The 17023-nt window shown below is 47.8% G+C and overlaps 1 protein-coding gene across 3 annotated transcripts in view; it reads left to right on the top strand.

The window, feature by feature from the left end:
* Positions 1 to 17023, top strand: part of REXO1 (RNA exonuclease 1 homolog) — a 44466-nt gene that overhangs the window by 7894 nt on the left and 19549 nt on the right. For all 3 annotated transcript variants that reach the window (XM_066336269.1, XM_066336268.1, XM_066336270.1), the window contains exons 2-5: positions 7144 to 8900; positions 12157 to 12258; positions 14547 to 14748; positions 15413 to 15576. In XM_066336269.1, the coding sequence (XP_066192366.1) occupies positions 7144 to 8900; positions 12157 to 12258; positions 14547 to 14748; positions 15413 to 15576 (2225 nt within the window). The remainder of the gene's footprint in view (positions 1 to 7143; positions 8901 to 12156; positions 12259 to 14546; positions 14749 to 15412; positions 15577 to 17023) is intronic.

Raw genomic sequence — 17023 nt, 5'->3', positions numbered from 1 at the left:
AGTTTGAAAGGTGCTTTTCTTTAGCTTTTAACTTAGTTTTCCAAGCGTCCAGTTGTGACTAAGTTGAAATAGTTCAGTTTTCGTTGGTTTGTTGGGGTTTTTTTTCTTTTTTCTTATCTTCAGCAGGAATTTTTCACCCATACTAGTTAAAGAATAAGACAGGTGTTGAGAAGATAACTTATCTGGAGCACGCCAGAGAAAGGCTGGAAAATTAAGAGACTGGTGGGTGTTGCTGCTTGTGGCTGTGCTGGTTGGAGTAAGTTTTCAAGGTGAAGTTGAATAAAGAGAAGTCACTAGAATACTTGAAATATTTAAATAATTTCTTTTTTTTCTTTGAAAAGAAGACTAGCTCTGCTAATTGTGCACTTGACTAGATCCTTAGTTGTATCCAGCACTTTACATAGGAGATGTGGAAACTGTTTCTGGGCTTTTTCTTAGAAAAGAAAAACAAACAAGTTTCTGTTAAGTTTGTTCTGTTGTGGGTTTTTTCCCCCAAACAGAATTTCAGCTTTTCTTGTATTTTGAGGAGTAACTTTATAGGTAAAATGAGAGGGAGAATAGAAAGATCTCTAAAGAACATTGAATATCCAGATTTTCAAATGGTGAGACTCCTTTGAGCCTGTGCATGACAGGTTATTGAGGCAAGGTGTATTTTGGATGCCAGTCTTTGTCCTCTGCCTATCCTTGCCGATCCAACCAGTTGGAATTCTCACATTCTTTCCTCAGGTACAGGAGAAATGTGCCAGTGGTGTGATTTCCTCTTAGGAAAATGTATCACAGACCTTGATGGATTTTGCTGTTTCACACCTGAGTGGGTGGGACTGTCAGTGATTCTGGGCGTAGAGGGATGGGTTTGTGAGGGCCAGGTCATTGTATCCCGGCTTTTGCATCCCTGTATTCCCGTGGTGTTGCTGTGTGAGGCAGTGACAGCCCCAGGTGTCCTTGGGGACTCCCTGTAAGGCCACCAAGAAGGTAAAGCTGCCACGTTCAATGGCTTGAGGACACTTCAGATAATTGTTTTGCTGCACCAGAGACAAAACTGCCCAAAGTTGTGTTGTCTTGAATGAATTGAGGAGGCGGGTGCTGCATCCGAGCTTGTTTCTGTCTGAGCTGCTTTGTGGGATGTGCCCTGATGAGTTTCCTACTGAGTTATTCCCTGATAACGCTTCCAGCTCTGGCAGGACACTCTGGAGCTGCTCCTGCTGGAATGAACCCACCTGGGCAGGTCCCTGTCTCAGGACATCAGGACTTTGGACAAGGGCCTGGAGAGACAGAGACACAGGGAATGGCTTCCCACTGCCAGAGGGCAGGGCTGGATGGGATATTGGGAAGGAATATCCCTGTGAGGGTGGGGAGACCCTGGCACAGGGTGCCCAGAGCAGCTGTGGCTGCCCCTGGATCCCTGGCAGTGCCCAAGGCCAGGCTAGACAGGGCTTGGAGCAGCCTGGGACAGTGGGAGGTGCCCAGGAATGAGATGAGTTTTAAGGTCCCTTTCAAATCCAACCATTCCATGATTTCTCTCTCCCTGGGCACTGCCTGCCCCTCAGTCTGGGCAGGCTGAGCTGAGGAAACAGCTCAGGGTACAGTACAGAGGTGGTGTCTGGCTGCTCTTGTCCCTTGATGTGAGCCCCTCCCTGTGCTGTGTCACCCCTGGGGTCCAGCCCGTGGTGACAGGTGGCCCCATGGGTCACAACACCTGGGGAAACCAGCGCTGCCCCAGCTGGGCCCCAGCAGGGCTAAAAATACCTCGCAGTGAGAGATGATTGTTCAGACTTCTTTTCAGCCTTGCTAATATCAGACTTTCTTTTCTCATATTTGCATCCTTTTTTCCCATTAAAGAAATGACTGTAGAGGTTCATGATGTACTTTAGACTGTGGCATTAAATACCCCCCCTGGAGGAACAAGTCCAAGGACTGGGGTGCACAGGGATTCTTCTGCCTCTGATACCTCTGAAACCTTGCTTCCTGGTGTTCCTTCACCAGCACAAGCACCATCTCTGCTTTTAAAACTTAATTTTATAATTAGATTTACTTTTCAAAATCACAAAAAAAGGAGCAAAACAAATCCTTGAAGTAGGGTTGGATTTAAAGTTGAAGGAACATTTCTCTTAGCTTCCCTTCCCTCTCCTCCTAACCCATTTCCTCTGGATGATTATTTAAAATGTACTATTTTAAATCTCAGTGTTAATTATTTCCAAGTGGCTGCATATTATTATTAAATTAATTGTTGGAAATTTGCTTTGGGTCCTGGCAAATGAGCTCCGTGCCAAAACCTGCCATTTCTTGTGTGCTCCTTAATTCTGAGGAGTAGCAGAACTCAGGCTGCTGGTAAAACCTCTCTAAAACATTTTGTTCTTGAGGAACCACTGTCCCTTCTGTGAAGTGTTAAACGAAAAGCTCAGAATGATTTTCCAGTGGTGATAATTTTTGTGCAATCACAGAGGTTGTCCCTTTGCTGAGTGCTGGCACTGTAAACACAGCGAGCTCTTAAGCCAACAAAGCTGTTCCCATGACGTGAAATAAAAATACCTTGATTTTGCCCTTTCCTAAAGAGCTTTCAAACAGCTTTCACCTTCCCCACCTCCCCATGAATGCACCTTTTGTTGCCAGCTGCAGGTGACCTAGGGGAATGGGTGACTTCAGCAGCAGCAGGACTTGAAAATCAAAAAGAGCTGTGAGATCATTGTGTCCAACAGTCAGCCCAGCCACCGTGGTCACCACTAAGCCACGTCCCCAGGTGCCACATGCACACAGTTTTTGGACACTTGCAGGGACAGCAACTCCATCAGTGCCCTGGCCTGTGCCAGTGCCTGACAGCCCTTTCAGTGAAGAGATGTTACAAATATTCCATCTAAACCTCACCCAGCACAGCCTGAGGCAGTTCCCCTCCTCCTGTCCCTGTCCCCTGGGAGCAGAGCCCGACCCCTCTGGCTGTCCCCTCCTGTCAGGGACTTGTGCAGAGCCACCAGGTCCCCCCTGAGCTCCTCTTCTCCAGGCTGAGCCCCTTTCCCAGCACCTTTCCTGGTGCTCCAGCCCCTTCCCCAGTTCTGTTCCCTTCTCTGGACACGCTGGAGCCCCTCAGTGTCTTTCTTGTGGGTTCACTACAAGAAATGTTCAATGTCTTTTGACCTGTGCTGTTCTCTCTGCAGCTTGGACAGCAAAGCCTTTTGTTTTGAATTTCTAATTGCTGTAAATTTGAAAGTTTCTAATTTTTGCAGCCTTTTTGTCTGGCACCAGCAGCAGCTGAGTAGCTCTGTTGGATCTGGAAGGAGCAGTTGTCGTACAGTTGTCCAGTGCAGCTGTGGCTGCTGCATCCCTGGAAGTGTCCAAAGCTGGATGGGGCATGGAGCAGCCTGGGGCAGTGGAAGGTGTCCCTGCCCATGGCAGGGGTGGCACTGGATGGGCTTTAAGGTCCCCTCCAAACCAAACCACTCTGAGATTCTGTTCCTCCTGTGCATTCAAGAGCTGGACTCCTTTTCCAAAACCTGCAGGTCTGCAGTGACCAGCACCTGTCACACATTTGGGCTTTTCTGTATTTAAAGCATCTCAGGTATGTGCTGTGGTAGGGCTGGGGAAAAAAAAAATACTTTTCTCTGAAATGATTCACTGTAAAATGAGTTTTACCTTCACACAGGTGACCTTGTCCTCCCACACTTCTTTAATGTCAGCTTTGTTTATGGCTCTTGCCTGTTGCCCAAACTAGAAGGACCAGTGAGGAGTCTGGCTCAGGGAAGCTTTGTAATAATCCAGCTCCACCTTGGAACTGAAGCCTCGTGTTCCTCAACCAGCATGACAATAACCAGGAACAAAACCCATCAGCCTGTTTTTTTAGGTAGAATCTTGTTTTATGCTTCCATATTTTCTGTGCTGCAATAGCTGATTTAAGCACAGCTCAGCTGGGTGTGTTCTAAAGCAGTTCTGGGTTAAATAAAATATTCACTGAAGTTCTGTGTAAAATATTAATAACTTGTTTTCTATAATATTGATGGTAACCTCACCTTTTCTTTCTCAGGAGGGTTATTTCATATGTCTGAGGTACATTAATTTATTAAAATAGTTTGTACTTTAAAAAGTGTTTAGTTCACAATCCTGCAGGAGTTGGCATCTCAAGTCTCATTATCTCATGATTCCCACGGGTCAGAGCAGTCTCTGCTTTCCATCCCTCCAAAAAGAGTTATTTCACTACGAGTACCTCTCAGTCCTTTATCTGCTCCATCAGAACAGCAACCCCAGCGTACCTCATCCTGTCCACCCTGAGTGTCCAGGTTAGTGAGGGGAAGAGGAATAAAGGAAAACATGAACCAGACTCCTTTGAGTGTCAGATCCTGGTGGCAGGAAGATCCTTCCCTTTCCTGGTTCCTGGGAGGGTAATTTGGCAGCTGAAAAGCTGCTCTGACTTCAAATAGCAGGTTGAACATCTCTGGTTTGGAGACTTGTGTGTTTATGCCTCATCATATATACATATAAATATATATATATATTTGTGTGTGTGTTTTCATATAACTAAAACCCCCTCCTCCTGTGTTTCTGCTGCATTTTCTGCAGATGCCTCCTGGCCAGAGGGGACAGTGCTGATGGTGGAGCTGACACAAGTCTTTCATGGCCCGGCACTTTGATCAGCAGTGCTGGAGGATCCATCAGGCCTCCCCCACACTTCCAGGAGAGCTCTTTCCCTGCCCTGTCTCAGAGCCTGTGGCATGTCCTGAGGTTATAATGTGTGTTTTCATCTGGCCATTCCAGCCACAGAGAATGTGCCAGGAGTTTTGTACTGGAGATTACCAGCAGACACCACATCTGTGTTGGGGCTGCCCTCTGCTTTCCTTGATCCTGATATATTTAAAATAGTTTGGTTTTTTGCATGGACGAGATGGCTTTTGTTTGGTTAGGGTTTGTTGCCTTTTTTTTTTTTTGGCAAGTCTCTAGATCCAAGACTCTGTTCTCTGTTTGCAGGCCATCTGATATTTAGCCCTGCATCAATTATCAGGCTTTCAGCTGTTCCCTTAAAATATTTGTGCTGAATTTTAGGTCTCAGTCCTGATTTAGAGACTCCTCCAGATTTCAGTGCACTGGTCCTTTGTGCCAGTGTGGAGCTCATACTGTGGTCAGAGATGAGCTGGTGAGCACGGAGAGCTGTGTGCTCCTTATCACTTCTTAGGCTGATACTATCCCAAACAATTCTGATAATCTATTTGTACCCCTGCCTTGGTACTGCTGCTGTGTTTGCATGTGGGTTTGTTCATGTTTTTTTTTTTCTTTGTTACCTGCTTTTCTTCAAGGTTTCTAACCAGGAATTGGTCTGTCCAGGGCCTGCTGCCCTGGTTTGTCACCTGCTCCCTCCCTCTGTCCCTGGCGGTGCTGGGAGTCCTAGGGAGGAGCACACCCTTGGTTTGGGAATGTTCTTTGTGTCATAGTTACAGCTCTCTGCAATAGCTGGAGGGGAATTGGTTACAGAAATAGCACCTTGTTCATCTTCCCTGTGTTTCTGGCTCTGAGCAGGGCTCAGACAGGCCTGTGGAAGGTGGTAACACCACCCTGCCATGGCCCAGAGTCCCTGTTCAATCAGGAGCTAATTGGTTTGGATAAAAACATCACAAACCCAAAGGGATAAAAAGTATTTTCTGAAACTGCTGCCTTTATTTTAACCCAGCCTCTTTCATTCTGCTTCCTTGGGGGCCAGTTCTGCCAACTGTTAGACAGATCCTTTTCCTGTTGCCAAAGGAAGCTGTGCATGTGTGCATCCTCTCTAAAAACCCCAAACCTACCCCTGCTCCCCCCAAAAACCCCAAATCCCTCAGTCTTACAAGAATAGTAGAAATGGCTCTTTTAACATGTTTGTTTCTGACTGTTTCTGACTGTTACAAGAAATTCTTTCATCCCTCTTAGACCTGAGAGGTTTTTAATTTTCTGTTTTCCATATCTTTGCTTATTGTTTGGTTCTTCTGCACATCCATGTCGGAGAGCCAGTTTTAGTACTGTCCTTGTAGCAGAGAACAAAGAGAACAACATCCAGAGACACTGTGATAGAGCAAGGACTGAAAACAGTTCAGAGTCAAAAGCAGCTTTTAACGTTCCTATAGCTTCTGTTGGTTTGCTAAATGCAGCTGTTGTTGGAGTCCTGGAGTTGTTTGGGTTGGGAGAGACTTAAAAAATTGTCCTGCCCCATCCACCACCATGGGCAGGGACACCTTCCACTGTCCCAGGCTGCTCCAAGCCCTGTCCAGCCTGGCCTTGGACACTGCCAGGGATCCAGGGGCAGCCACAGCTGCTCTGGGCACCCTGTGCCAGGGCCTCCCCACCCTCACAGCCAACAATTCCTGCCCAATATCCCATCCAGCCCTGCCCTCTGGCAGTGGAAGCCATTCCCTGTGTCCTGTCCCTCCATCCCTTGTCCCAGTCCCTCTCCAGCTCTCCTGGAGCCCCTTTAGGCCCTGAAGGGGCTCGGAGCTCTCCCTGGAGCCTTCTCTTCTCCAGGCTGGACATGGAAGAGAGGCCATTGAAGGGACGTTTCTGGAAAGGGGAATGTGGAAAAGGGACATGTTTAGGGTGTTCAATGTTCTTGTCTTGGTGGTTGCTCTAGTGGCTGTGTTGCCCATTGTAGTTTTTCCTTCCTGCCAGCAGCTCTCAGTTTGTCAGTCCAAATCAGTATTTTCCTGCAGATGCCATGAGAAACACTGAGCCTTGAGGAATATTGGAGGCTTTTGGTGGGTTTAGGTGTTGGCATTGGGAAGTAAGAAGCTAATCCACAGTTTTTTGTTGGAATCCTCTTTCATCCTTGGTCACTTCATTGAATCAAGCAGATAGTTCTGTGCACAGTCAGCTCCCCTTGGGTCTAATGCAGTGATTATTCTTTGGTGCCCTGAAGAATATTTAATTTATAGACCTTTTCTATGAGTATTAAAAACACTTTGTTAACAGATTTTTAGTCCTGGGAGTAGTTTGTACAATCTGGTTTAGTCTAGGCCAGAGAACATCACCGGTGCCTTTCGGTATCCAACATTTATTTATTCTGTGGTGTGAGAGTGTGGCTTTTGGTTGTGTCATTCAGTGCTGGGGTTTGGTCACCTTGAAAAATGACCTTAAAAAGACCTCTTTTAAATTTTACTTGAATTACTGGCAGTAAATGCCTTTTTTTTCAACTTCCAGAGCGAGGCTATGATCCCTACAACCCCGAGCTTCCCAGGCCCTCGCTGGAGGCGGAGGATGGCACTCTGGCTGACATTACAGATGTCACACCTGGAATTCTGGAGCTGGAGCTGGTCAACAAGGCCATTGAGGCAGTGAAGAATGAAGTGGAGAGGGAGCAGAAGAAGTACGAGGAGCTGTTGGAAACCACGAAGGAGTTTGGTGCTTCAGAGGGCTCCTCACTCATTTCAAACAGCCCTGTGTCAGCTGCTGGGCCTCAGAATGATTCCTTTGCCTCCCTGGAGTACAATCCTGGGAGCTACAACTTCAGTAATAACTCGGACTACAACCCCACTCCTCTGGCTGCTGCTGGTCGGTCCAGTAAATACACTTTGGATTCCTCCCGCTCCAAGGGGAGCTCACTGGAATATGTCCCCAAGGCTGTAGTGCAGAATAAAAAATACAGCAGCACTGTCACTAACAATAAATACGTGATTGATGACTCTAAGCCTTCCACAGACTTGGAATATGACCCCCTTTCCAATTACTCTGCCAGGCTGTTGGGCAAAGCCACAACCAAGGGCTCCAAAAGGGAAAGGGCTGATTATGAGGACTCTTACTCTCCATCACGGAAGAAGCTCTGTGAGGATCCCGACGATGACGAGGTGTTGGCCAGGTTCTCCTCCTCTGAAGATGAGGCTGAGGTGGAATATAAAACAGCTTCTGGCAGTTCACCCTCAAAAGCTGGTTCTGAGAGTGAGTCAAACAATGAATTCTCCAGCAAAGATCAGAGCACGAAGTTGGATGGCTCTGCTTCTCAGGAGAGCAAAGAAGCAGTACTGCACAGGGAGGACCTTCCAAATTCCCAGAAAAACCTTGCCAAGAACTCATCAGACAAGAACTCAAAAACAGTGAAGTTGTGTTCTGATAAGAACAACAAGGAAATTGAAAATAAAAACAAAGACCCCAAAGACAAAACAAAAAGGAAGAAAACAGATGCTGGTAAAACACCAAGCCTCAGTGAGGCTGGGAAGAAGGAGAAAAATAAAAACGGAGACAAAGACAAAGTGGTCAAGAAAGAAGAAAAATTAAAAACCAAGAATGAAGAGAAAAACTGCAAAGACAAAAGCACCAAAGTAAAAACAGATGGGAACTTGAAGAAACCTGAAAAACAGAAGCTGGAAAAAGTGGATGGATGTAAGAAGGAAAAATCCAAGTCTGCCACCAGCAGTTCAGGAAAAAGCAAGAGCGAGGGTGTCACCAAGGGCTCAGAGAAAGTGGGGAGCAGCAAGAAGGAGTCGCAGGGCAAAGCAGCTGATGTGAAAAATGGCAAGGAAAGCTCTGGTCGTAAAAACAAGGAGAAAGGGACCAAGACCTCCCTGGAGCGAAAGAAAGAGAAGGTCAATTGTGCAGGACGAGGAGACCCGAAGAAGGGTCGGAAGCAGCGGAGTTTGAGTCACGTCGACCTGTTTGGAGATGAGAGTGGGGATGAGGATGACAAAGGCCGGCCTTTGTCCTCCTCATTGTTTGGTGTGAGCTCGGACTTGGATGGGGCTGACTCTGGCTCAGCCTCTGAGAGTGACGAGGACAGGACAAAGAAAGTGAAGCGCTCGAAGTTGTCCAAGTCATCGTCATCTTCCTCAACGTCTGATGACATTGATTATTCCATCCTTGAGAAAGATGTGGACTTCGAGTCAGATCCCATGGAGGAGTGTCTGAGGATCTTTAATGAATCTAAAGATGTGAAAACTGAAGACAAGGGAAGGCTGGGGAAGCAGGTAATGCTGGGTTGGGGTTATTGGTTCTCTCCCCTCCGAAGGTGGGAGGATTTGGTTCAATTTAGTGGTGGTGTTTATCTCAAGTAGACGAGGGAGAGTCCATGTGTTGGAAGAATCTCTTCCTTGTCATGACTGAGTGCTTGAAAGTGTTTGCACCTGAATTTACCTGGTGGATTGAAAGCTGCTGTGAAATGTGAGGGTTCAGTTCTCTTTTGTGTGGAAGGCTTTCAGGGTTATCAGTTACTTCTGTCTCCATCTGGCCTGAGAACCTTGGGGTTGTGGATGGCTGGAGAAAAGGCTGAGGGAATGAATTTTGAGGGTTTCAAAGCCAATCTAGGATTGCCAGTCTGGGCACTGCCTTCTCGTTGCAGCAGAGTTTAGGAACATCAGGGCAGGTAGAACCTGGATGGGGTGTTGGTGCAAGTCCAGTATTTGTCAGAAACTTTGGAGACTCCCCAAGTTCATCTTTCCTATTCTAAATGCATACTACAGATAGTTCCTCAGGCTCTCTGGATACCTTGTGGGTGGTGCAAGCAAGAAATGGAGGGTAGAATTTCTTCCAGTGGTACCAGGGGCTTCAGACTAAGGACGTAAAAGGACAGTATTTACATAAAAAGAAAATAGTTGAAGGGCACCTCATCTGTAGTGGGAATTACTGATCACTGAACTCAGAAAGTGCTGAACCAGGGGCTGCCACTCACAGCAAACAGTTAATTGTGGCCTGGAGTGTCAGTAGCCACGTGTGGCTCCTTTGCATCCCTGCACTGAGGTTTGGTTTCCTGCTGCTTTGGGAAGGAGGCTCACTGCAGCACTTTGGGAGATGGGTGTCTGTGGATAGGCTCCTGGTGCCTGGGATTGGTCGTGGGGCATTTTTTTTTTGTTGTTTATGGAATGATTTCCTTGATGGACCCATTGTGGTTTGACACTGGCCAAATTCCAGGCACCCACAAAAGTCACTCACTTGCCCTCCCCTAGAGGGAGAGGAGAGAAAAAATTCAAACAAAGGGTTCATGAGTTGGGATAAGGACCAGGAGAGAAAACTCCAAGGGCAAGATAGGTTCAGCTTAGAGGTACAAAGTGAGTTTATTACTAACAAAATCAGAGGAGGATAATGAGGAGTAAAATAAGCCCTTAAAACACCTTTTTCCCTCCCAGCTGTTCCCTCCTTCCCACTGACAGCACAGAGAGACAGGGCAGGGGGGGGGTTGGTCAGTTCATCACTGAGATTTTCTTCTGCTGCTCTGGGAGAGGAGTCCTTCTCCTGTGAGACCGTGGGATCCCTCCCACAGGAGACAGTTCTCTGTGAACTTCTCTGGCAGAGTCCACTCTCACAAGCAGCAGCCCTACTGCACCTGCTGCAAGGTGTCCTCCACAGGCACATTGTCCTCCCCAAACTGCTACAACTTGAGTCCCTCTCACGGGCAGACAGTCCTCCCAGAAGTGCTGCAGCGTGGGTCACTCATCCACAGGGTGCAGTCCTGCAAGGATAGGCTGCTCCAGCCTGGAAGCAGGGCCCTGTCTCTCCATCAGATTCTCCCACAGGATCACAGCCTCCTGCAGGCATCCACCAGCTCCAGCATGGGGACCTCTCTAATGGGCTGTGGGTGGATCTCTGCATCCTGGTGGATCCCCATGGGCTGTGCATGGATCTCTGCATCCCCTGTAGATCCTCATGGGCTGCAGGGCACAGCTGCTTTACCCTGGTCTCACCACAGTCTGCAGAGGAGCCTCAGCTCTGGTGCCTGGAGCAGCTCCTGCCCCTCCTTCTCCCCTGCCCTTGGTGTCTCCATGTTGTTTCCCTCACATGTTCTCACCTCCTCCTCTTCTCTAGCTCAAATTAAAACTACATGCCCCACTTTATTTTGATTTTCTTCTTAAGTCAGTTATCACAGAGGCATTCCATCTCCTCTGATTGGCCCAGCCTTGACCAGCAGCATTTCCATCTTCAGGCCCATCAGGGATTGGCTCTGCCAGACACGGTGGAAGCTTCCAGCAGCTTCTCACAGAAGCCACCTCTGTGCCTACCCCTGCCCCACTGCTACCAAACACCAAACCATGCAAAACCGATCCAACCCCGTGTTGTTTGGTCTCAGTATTGTGTCAGGGTTGGGCTGGAGCTCAGGGAAAGGTTCTTCCCCCCGAGGGTGCTGGGGCACTGCCCAGGCTCCCCAGGGAATGGTCCCAGCCCCAAGGTGCCAGAGCTCCAGGAGGGTTTGGACAAGGCTCTCAGGGGTGCTCAGGGTGGGATTGTTGGGTGTCTGGGCAGGGACAGGCTGCACTGATGGTCCCTGTGGGTCTCTTCCAGCTCAGGATATTCTGGAATTCTGTGATCCAGAAAGCTGTGTGTGGGCAGTGTGGTGCTTTTCCACCTGGGAGAATTGCATTGTGAGAGAGTTTATTAGGGATGTAAGTGAATTAACAGACTTTGCAGTTCCTAGGGAGCCAAGTGATTCAGGGTGAAGTGCTCATCCTGAGTGCCCTCGTGGTGATGAGCACAGGCTTATCCCAAGTGGTGCCTGAGCTCATCCCTAAATCCAGCCTTGGGCTCTCTTGCTGAATTTCAGAGATTGTCAGGCTCACCTCAGAGTTTTGCCAGGAGATGCTTTGAAAAACTGAAAACAAGATTGGAGAGCAGTTAGAGTTTTGAAAAATAAACTTGTGGTTTTTATCAATTAACAACTGAGTTGAATTTCAAGCGGATTTCGAAGTGGTTCTCTCTGTCCAGGAGCAGGTCTGAGGTGTCAACTTGCAGTAGCTTTGGCTGGAGAGGTACTTCTGCCTCCTGCTGCGATTCTGGATGTGACCTGGGCTGTGTCACCAGTCTTCCTGCAGTGACAGCTGTGGGTGAACCTGCAGAAAACATTTCCCTGAATGTGGGGTGGGCACGTGTCAGCACCTGCCCAGGGCAGAAATAAGTTAGTTCCCAACTTCTTAAAAAAACTAAACCAGCCCAAACCCCTTGGGCTCTAAAAATGCCATGGGAGGTGAGGTGTGTGAGTGTGTGAGTGGCTGGTGGGGGAGGGCTGACCCTCCCCATGCCAGCTCATGGAGCTGCTGCTGAGGTGGGAATGTCCTGCTGCTGTTCCTTGGCTTCCTTGGTGGCTCCTGGGGTCACAACAAGGTTCTTGTCAGTGGCCCAGCAGCTGACCATATGTTCTCTCCTGCCCACTGCAAGGTTAATCCAAAAGGAGACTTTCCACATCTCCCTCTTTGTGAGGGATCTTCTAATCTGTTCTCCTGTTCTTTTGTTTTCCAGCCATCCAAAGAGGAAGCAAATGAAGAAAAGACAGAAGATAATTTAACTACTTTGTTTCCTGGCCAAAAAAGAAGGATTTCTCATCTTGTCAAACAAGGAAATGTAAGTGCAGATTTAGAAGCAGATGTTTAGGTTGTTCCAAGTGAGGATTTTCTGTCCTGACCCTGGAAAAGGCTGCACTCCCAGGGCCAGACAGCAGTGTGGGAGTTGTTTGTGCTGGAATTAGTCTATGGCAGTTTTATTTCCTCTTCCTAATTTCTCAAAAACCCCACATGTTTAGGATCTGTTAAAAGTGGCAGCAAAACTAATAAACCTTGGTAAAACGAGGGGTAGGCTGGGAAGAGTGAATGGACCTCTTGGTAACCCTTTGGGGCAGGTTGGGGTGTTCATTTTTCTCCAGAATAGTTTCATTCAGTGATTTCAGTAAAAATTACCAGAACACAAGGTCTCTCTGTGGCTGCTGGTATTTTTCTGTGCCTTGTGGATCTAAAAGATGCTGCAGTAATTTGGTCAGATGTTTAAAACATTACCTTACATCTGTTCTGAATCAGCCAAGATCTCAGCAGTATTTGTCTGGATACTCTTCTTTCCCAGTTGTGCAAATACAGAGGAGAAGAATTAAAACAACAACAAAAAAAAAGCCAGGAAGACATTCTGATTTTTTTATTCCTTCCTCCCTGGGATTTTAATTCATGTTTTCTCTTAGGGTTTAATGTGTTTCCCTCCAGATGCTGAGCACAGATTAGTTTTATGTTGCAGCAGGATAAGAGTAGAGGCTTGTGCACTAATATGAGCTGGGTAGTCCAAATTAATTGTGCTGCCATTCCTCTCAGCCTAGGAAAGGCTTTTTTGCCTTTAATAATTTGAAGCCCTGGGGTCAATACAATGAGTTTTATTTAACTATGTATCTCCAGCCAGTTCATGTGGATTGATAAGGGCCTTTCTTCCAAAGTGAAGAGATAAGAGACTGAAGCAAATGGCTTGGAAATTCATTAACTCAAATATTTATTGTAAAGAGGCACCTTTTAGACATGTACAAATCTTTAAATATATTTTCTTAATGTGACAGCTGATCCCAAAATGCTTTCCAAAGATGGGAGCCCCAGCAGAGCCTTTGCTTGGGCAAACAGAGCCGATCTGGTGTGCTCAGCTGCCAGGACCTGCCTTCCCTGGGGTATCTCAGCTCAGAGCAGCTCCTAGCTCTGGCCAGGAGGTGCTCTAACACCTGAACTGCCACTTTGCACCTCAGAACTGAGGCCTGTGCTTTGCTGTGTCCCTCCAAGTGGAATATTTGCTCAGTCTTGCTCATGATTTATGGCTCCAGGACTGAGCAAGAGAAGAGGGGGAGGGAGCCAAGTTTGGGGTTGGTTGCTGGGGGAAATGGGGGGCCAAAGGAATTGCAGGTGAGGCAGAAAATGAGTGGCCTGTCCTGCTTGGAAGTCTGTAATTATCATTTAATGCCTGACTGCACTCAGTTTGGTATCCAGAAGCTGCTGTCAGCATCAGAGGCTGGGAATGCAGGAGGTGCCAGCTTGCCCCCAGGTGTTACACTCAGCCACCCTCCTCCAAGGAGGTTTCAGGAGGGAAGGCCTGTTCCTCACGTTTCAAAGGCTCTTAAGTGGAATGGAGAAGTCTGTATTACTGCTGCTTCTCTTGCACTTCTGCTGCTAGGAAACTTCTGTCTTTGCTGACATAATTTCTGGCACTTTTCCTGCAAACCTAAAATTGGCCATCAAAGGAAATACGAGGGGAACCTGTTTGTGCTGTAACGGCCGAGGCAGTGAGGTGCCTTCAGAAGTGGGCAGGGACAGAGCCTGTTTGAAATTCAGAGCTCAGTTTATGTAATGCTCTGATCCCATAAATACATATCTGTGAGGCTTTTAAGCAGTTCCAGGGCTGAGGAGAGGTGGGAGCTGCTGTGGTGCAGACCTGGATGCAGGGAGTCCTCAGGGAGAGAGCAGTGGAGCTTAGTGTCTTATGGCAAAGGCGAGTGGAGAATTGTTGTCACTTTTTTATTGCAGTAGAAAGCAAAGTAGGCATCACAGGGCTAGGGCAAGGCTGAGAGTGTTGGTAGAGCCCAGGACTGGGCTGGGCACAGCCATGGGGAACATCATGCCACTGAAAGCTGTTCATTAATACCACCTGCCAATTGAGGAACGTTCCAGTGAGCTGGGAGGCCTTCCCAGAGCGTGAATCATTAATGCCACGTTTGTTGAAGGATGACTCTTAATTATTTTGTTCTGGAAGACAGTTGGGATCTCGTCCTCTCAAAACCCTGTACTTGCTAACAGAGGGATTGAGGAGAAGAGGCTTTTCTGGGGTGAGTGGAAGGCAGAGGGTGTGGATGGAGCAGGGGAGCTGCTGGCCCTAAATGCTGTTTGTCTGTGCAGGCAGAGGCCCCGAGCAAGCCGGTAGTGCGGCCGTACCGTCCCCCCACGGCCCAGGAGGTGTGTTACCAGAGGATCCAGCTGGCTCAGCAGCAGGCAGCACAGCTGGCTGGGGCCATTCAAAAGCCCTCTCTCAGTTTGCCAGGAGAAAAGAGGAGGATTGCTCATGTGCCAAATGCAGCCCTCACCGCAGCAGCCAAGCAAAGTAAGCCAACGGCGGGATTTGGGATCGCTGTCCTCTCCTCCCCCTGGTCAAAGGCACTACCGTGTGTTTACATTTGTCCTGAGCACGTGGGAAACTGTCAGGGCATGTGTAGGGCTGGCCATGTTTGAATCTTTGCTGACAGTGTCCAGTGGAAGGTCTTTCTCTGAGAAATTCCACCCTGTTCTGAGAAGCAACAGGTCAGATGTGCGCAGCCTCGTCTGTCTCACCCGGCCTCCCTCACTTCAGCCTTTCCTTTTTCTGTTTCTTCCTTGGATTGTGTTTGCTCTTCATTCCCTCTTCCATTTAAGCCTTCGGAGGTGGCAGGAGCAGGAGGGAAGTGATAATTAATGCTCATTGCTCTCCCTTTGTAATGGAAGGACTCAGAGCTGACGTGTGGGGTGTCAGTGCCTTGCAGCTGACAGAGTTACCTCTTTAAACTGCTGACTCAGTCACCCCAAAACAAACCCAAATGAGACACATTTCCTGCCAGAAGATTTCTTCATCCTTGCCTGCAAGGTGATAAAATTGCCCAATTTGTATCCCTTTGGAGACCTGGATTTGAGAAAATCACAGCTTGCAGCACTGGCCTTTGATAGTGAGTTCATTCTGGCAGCCTAAAGCCCAGTGGCAGGATTTGCAGCTGAGTGTTTTGTGTTCCCTGCAGGCCTCGGGAGCAGTAAGGTGACTCTTGGTGGTAGGAGTGTCACACCTTCCAGTGACTCTGAAGCCCCCACCCTTCCTCTGAAGCCTTGCACCTTGGCTGGGATGGCTTCCAAGACTACCAGCACCATCGTGCCCAAAAGGGTAGCACATGTTCCCTCCTTACAGGTAAGGAGAATTTGAGTTCTTTCCTGTCATTCCCTGGGGAGGGTGGAATGTTTGATCCTGCTGTTCCAAATTTAGCACTCCCTGAAAGTGGTGTTTTGATTATGTTGATTAAGTGGGTTTGTTTCTTCCTGTGGTTTTCCTAGATAGCATTGTGTAAAAAATTAAACACTCAAGGGGTAGGAGCTTAAAAAGGTAGAAATACTTAAGTGCTGCTCTGATCTCTGTGAATATTGATCACTTGTCTCCAGTTTGAGCCTTCTCTTGTGCTGACTGGCCTGGGTGTGTTTGGGTCAAGGGCTTGGAACCTCTCCTGCTGAAAAGCCAGGGATGGATTCATGGCCTTCCCAGGCTCTGTGGGCCACACTGAGGCAGGTGGTTATGAATGATGTACCTCTGTGACCTAGATAATAAAATGTGATCACTGAACTTTATGCTGCTGCTGGTGTTTAAAGAAAAGACTGTTTTATCTTTGTTAGTTGTTACTGTTCTGTTTCTCTTTACCCCCTGGGATCTCTGCTTCACCTTCAGGTACCTTTGCTATGAGTTCCTTAGCAAAGTGACAGGACAAGGGGGAATGGCTTCCCACTGCCAGAGGGCAGGGCTGGATGGGATATTGGGCAGGAATTGTTGGCTGTGAGGGTGGGGAGGCCCTGGCACAGGGTGCCCAGAGCAGCTGTGGCTGCCCCTGGATCCCTGGCAGTGCCCAAGGCCAGGCTGGACAGGGCTTGGAGCAGCCTGGGACAGTGGGAGGTGTCCCTGCCCATGGCAGGGGGTGGGAATGGGATGATTTTTAAAGCCCTTTCCCACCCAAACCATTCCATGGTTCTGTTAAGTCCCTCCTTTCCATGAGCACTGAGAAGCTGCTATTTGTTAAGATAATTCAGAGCAGAATTCCTCATGGAGCAGCCTGGGGATGGCATAAGGAGCTGCTTGCTGGAGTGGATGGCAGAACATGGTTAGTGCCAGGACTTAAGATCCCTTTATTGATGATGTTTTGTGTCAAGATCTGCCATAACTTGCTCTGATTATTTCCAGAAGAGTGAAAAGTAATTTTCTTCCTTTCCCACCCAAACTGCCACAACAGTACCGTAGAACTTGAAGCTGATTAAAAATAAGAGAAATAACTGAAAGGATAAAATATTTAGCAGAGATACAGTGGTGCTTAAGGGTATCCTACTAGAGATTGAGAATTTATGCATTTAATGAAAAGGACCAAATCCCCTTGAACAGGGCATCAAAGGGAGAGTCTCCTGGGGAAAATGAGCACTTTTCCCATTGAGATAGGACCAGTTGCTCCCCTTGGAACAAGCTCACATCTTCCACAGAGCTGTTTTTATTCCAGATTGCAGCAGGTGGTTGGTTTATGGATATCTCTTGGGTGGGATGGAGAACAACCGACAAAACAATTGAGTGTTATAGAGATAAATGTACATTTTCCTCTCTCAAA

Source organism: Sylvia atricapilla, chromosome 26, assembly GCF_009819655.1.
Source record: "Sylvia atricapilla isolate bSylAtr1 chromosome 26, bSylAtr1.pri, whole genome shotgun sequence".
NCBI lineage: Eukaryota > Metazoa > Chordata > Aves > Passeriformes > Sylviidae > Sylvia > Sylvia atricapilla.
The sequence above is the reverse complement of the archived record's forward strand: the minus strand, read 5'-3'. Positions and strand labels throughout refer to the sequence as shown.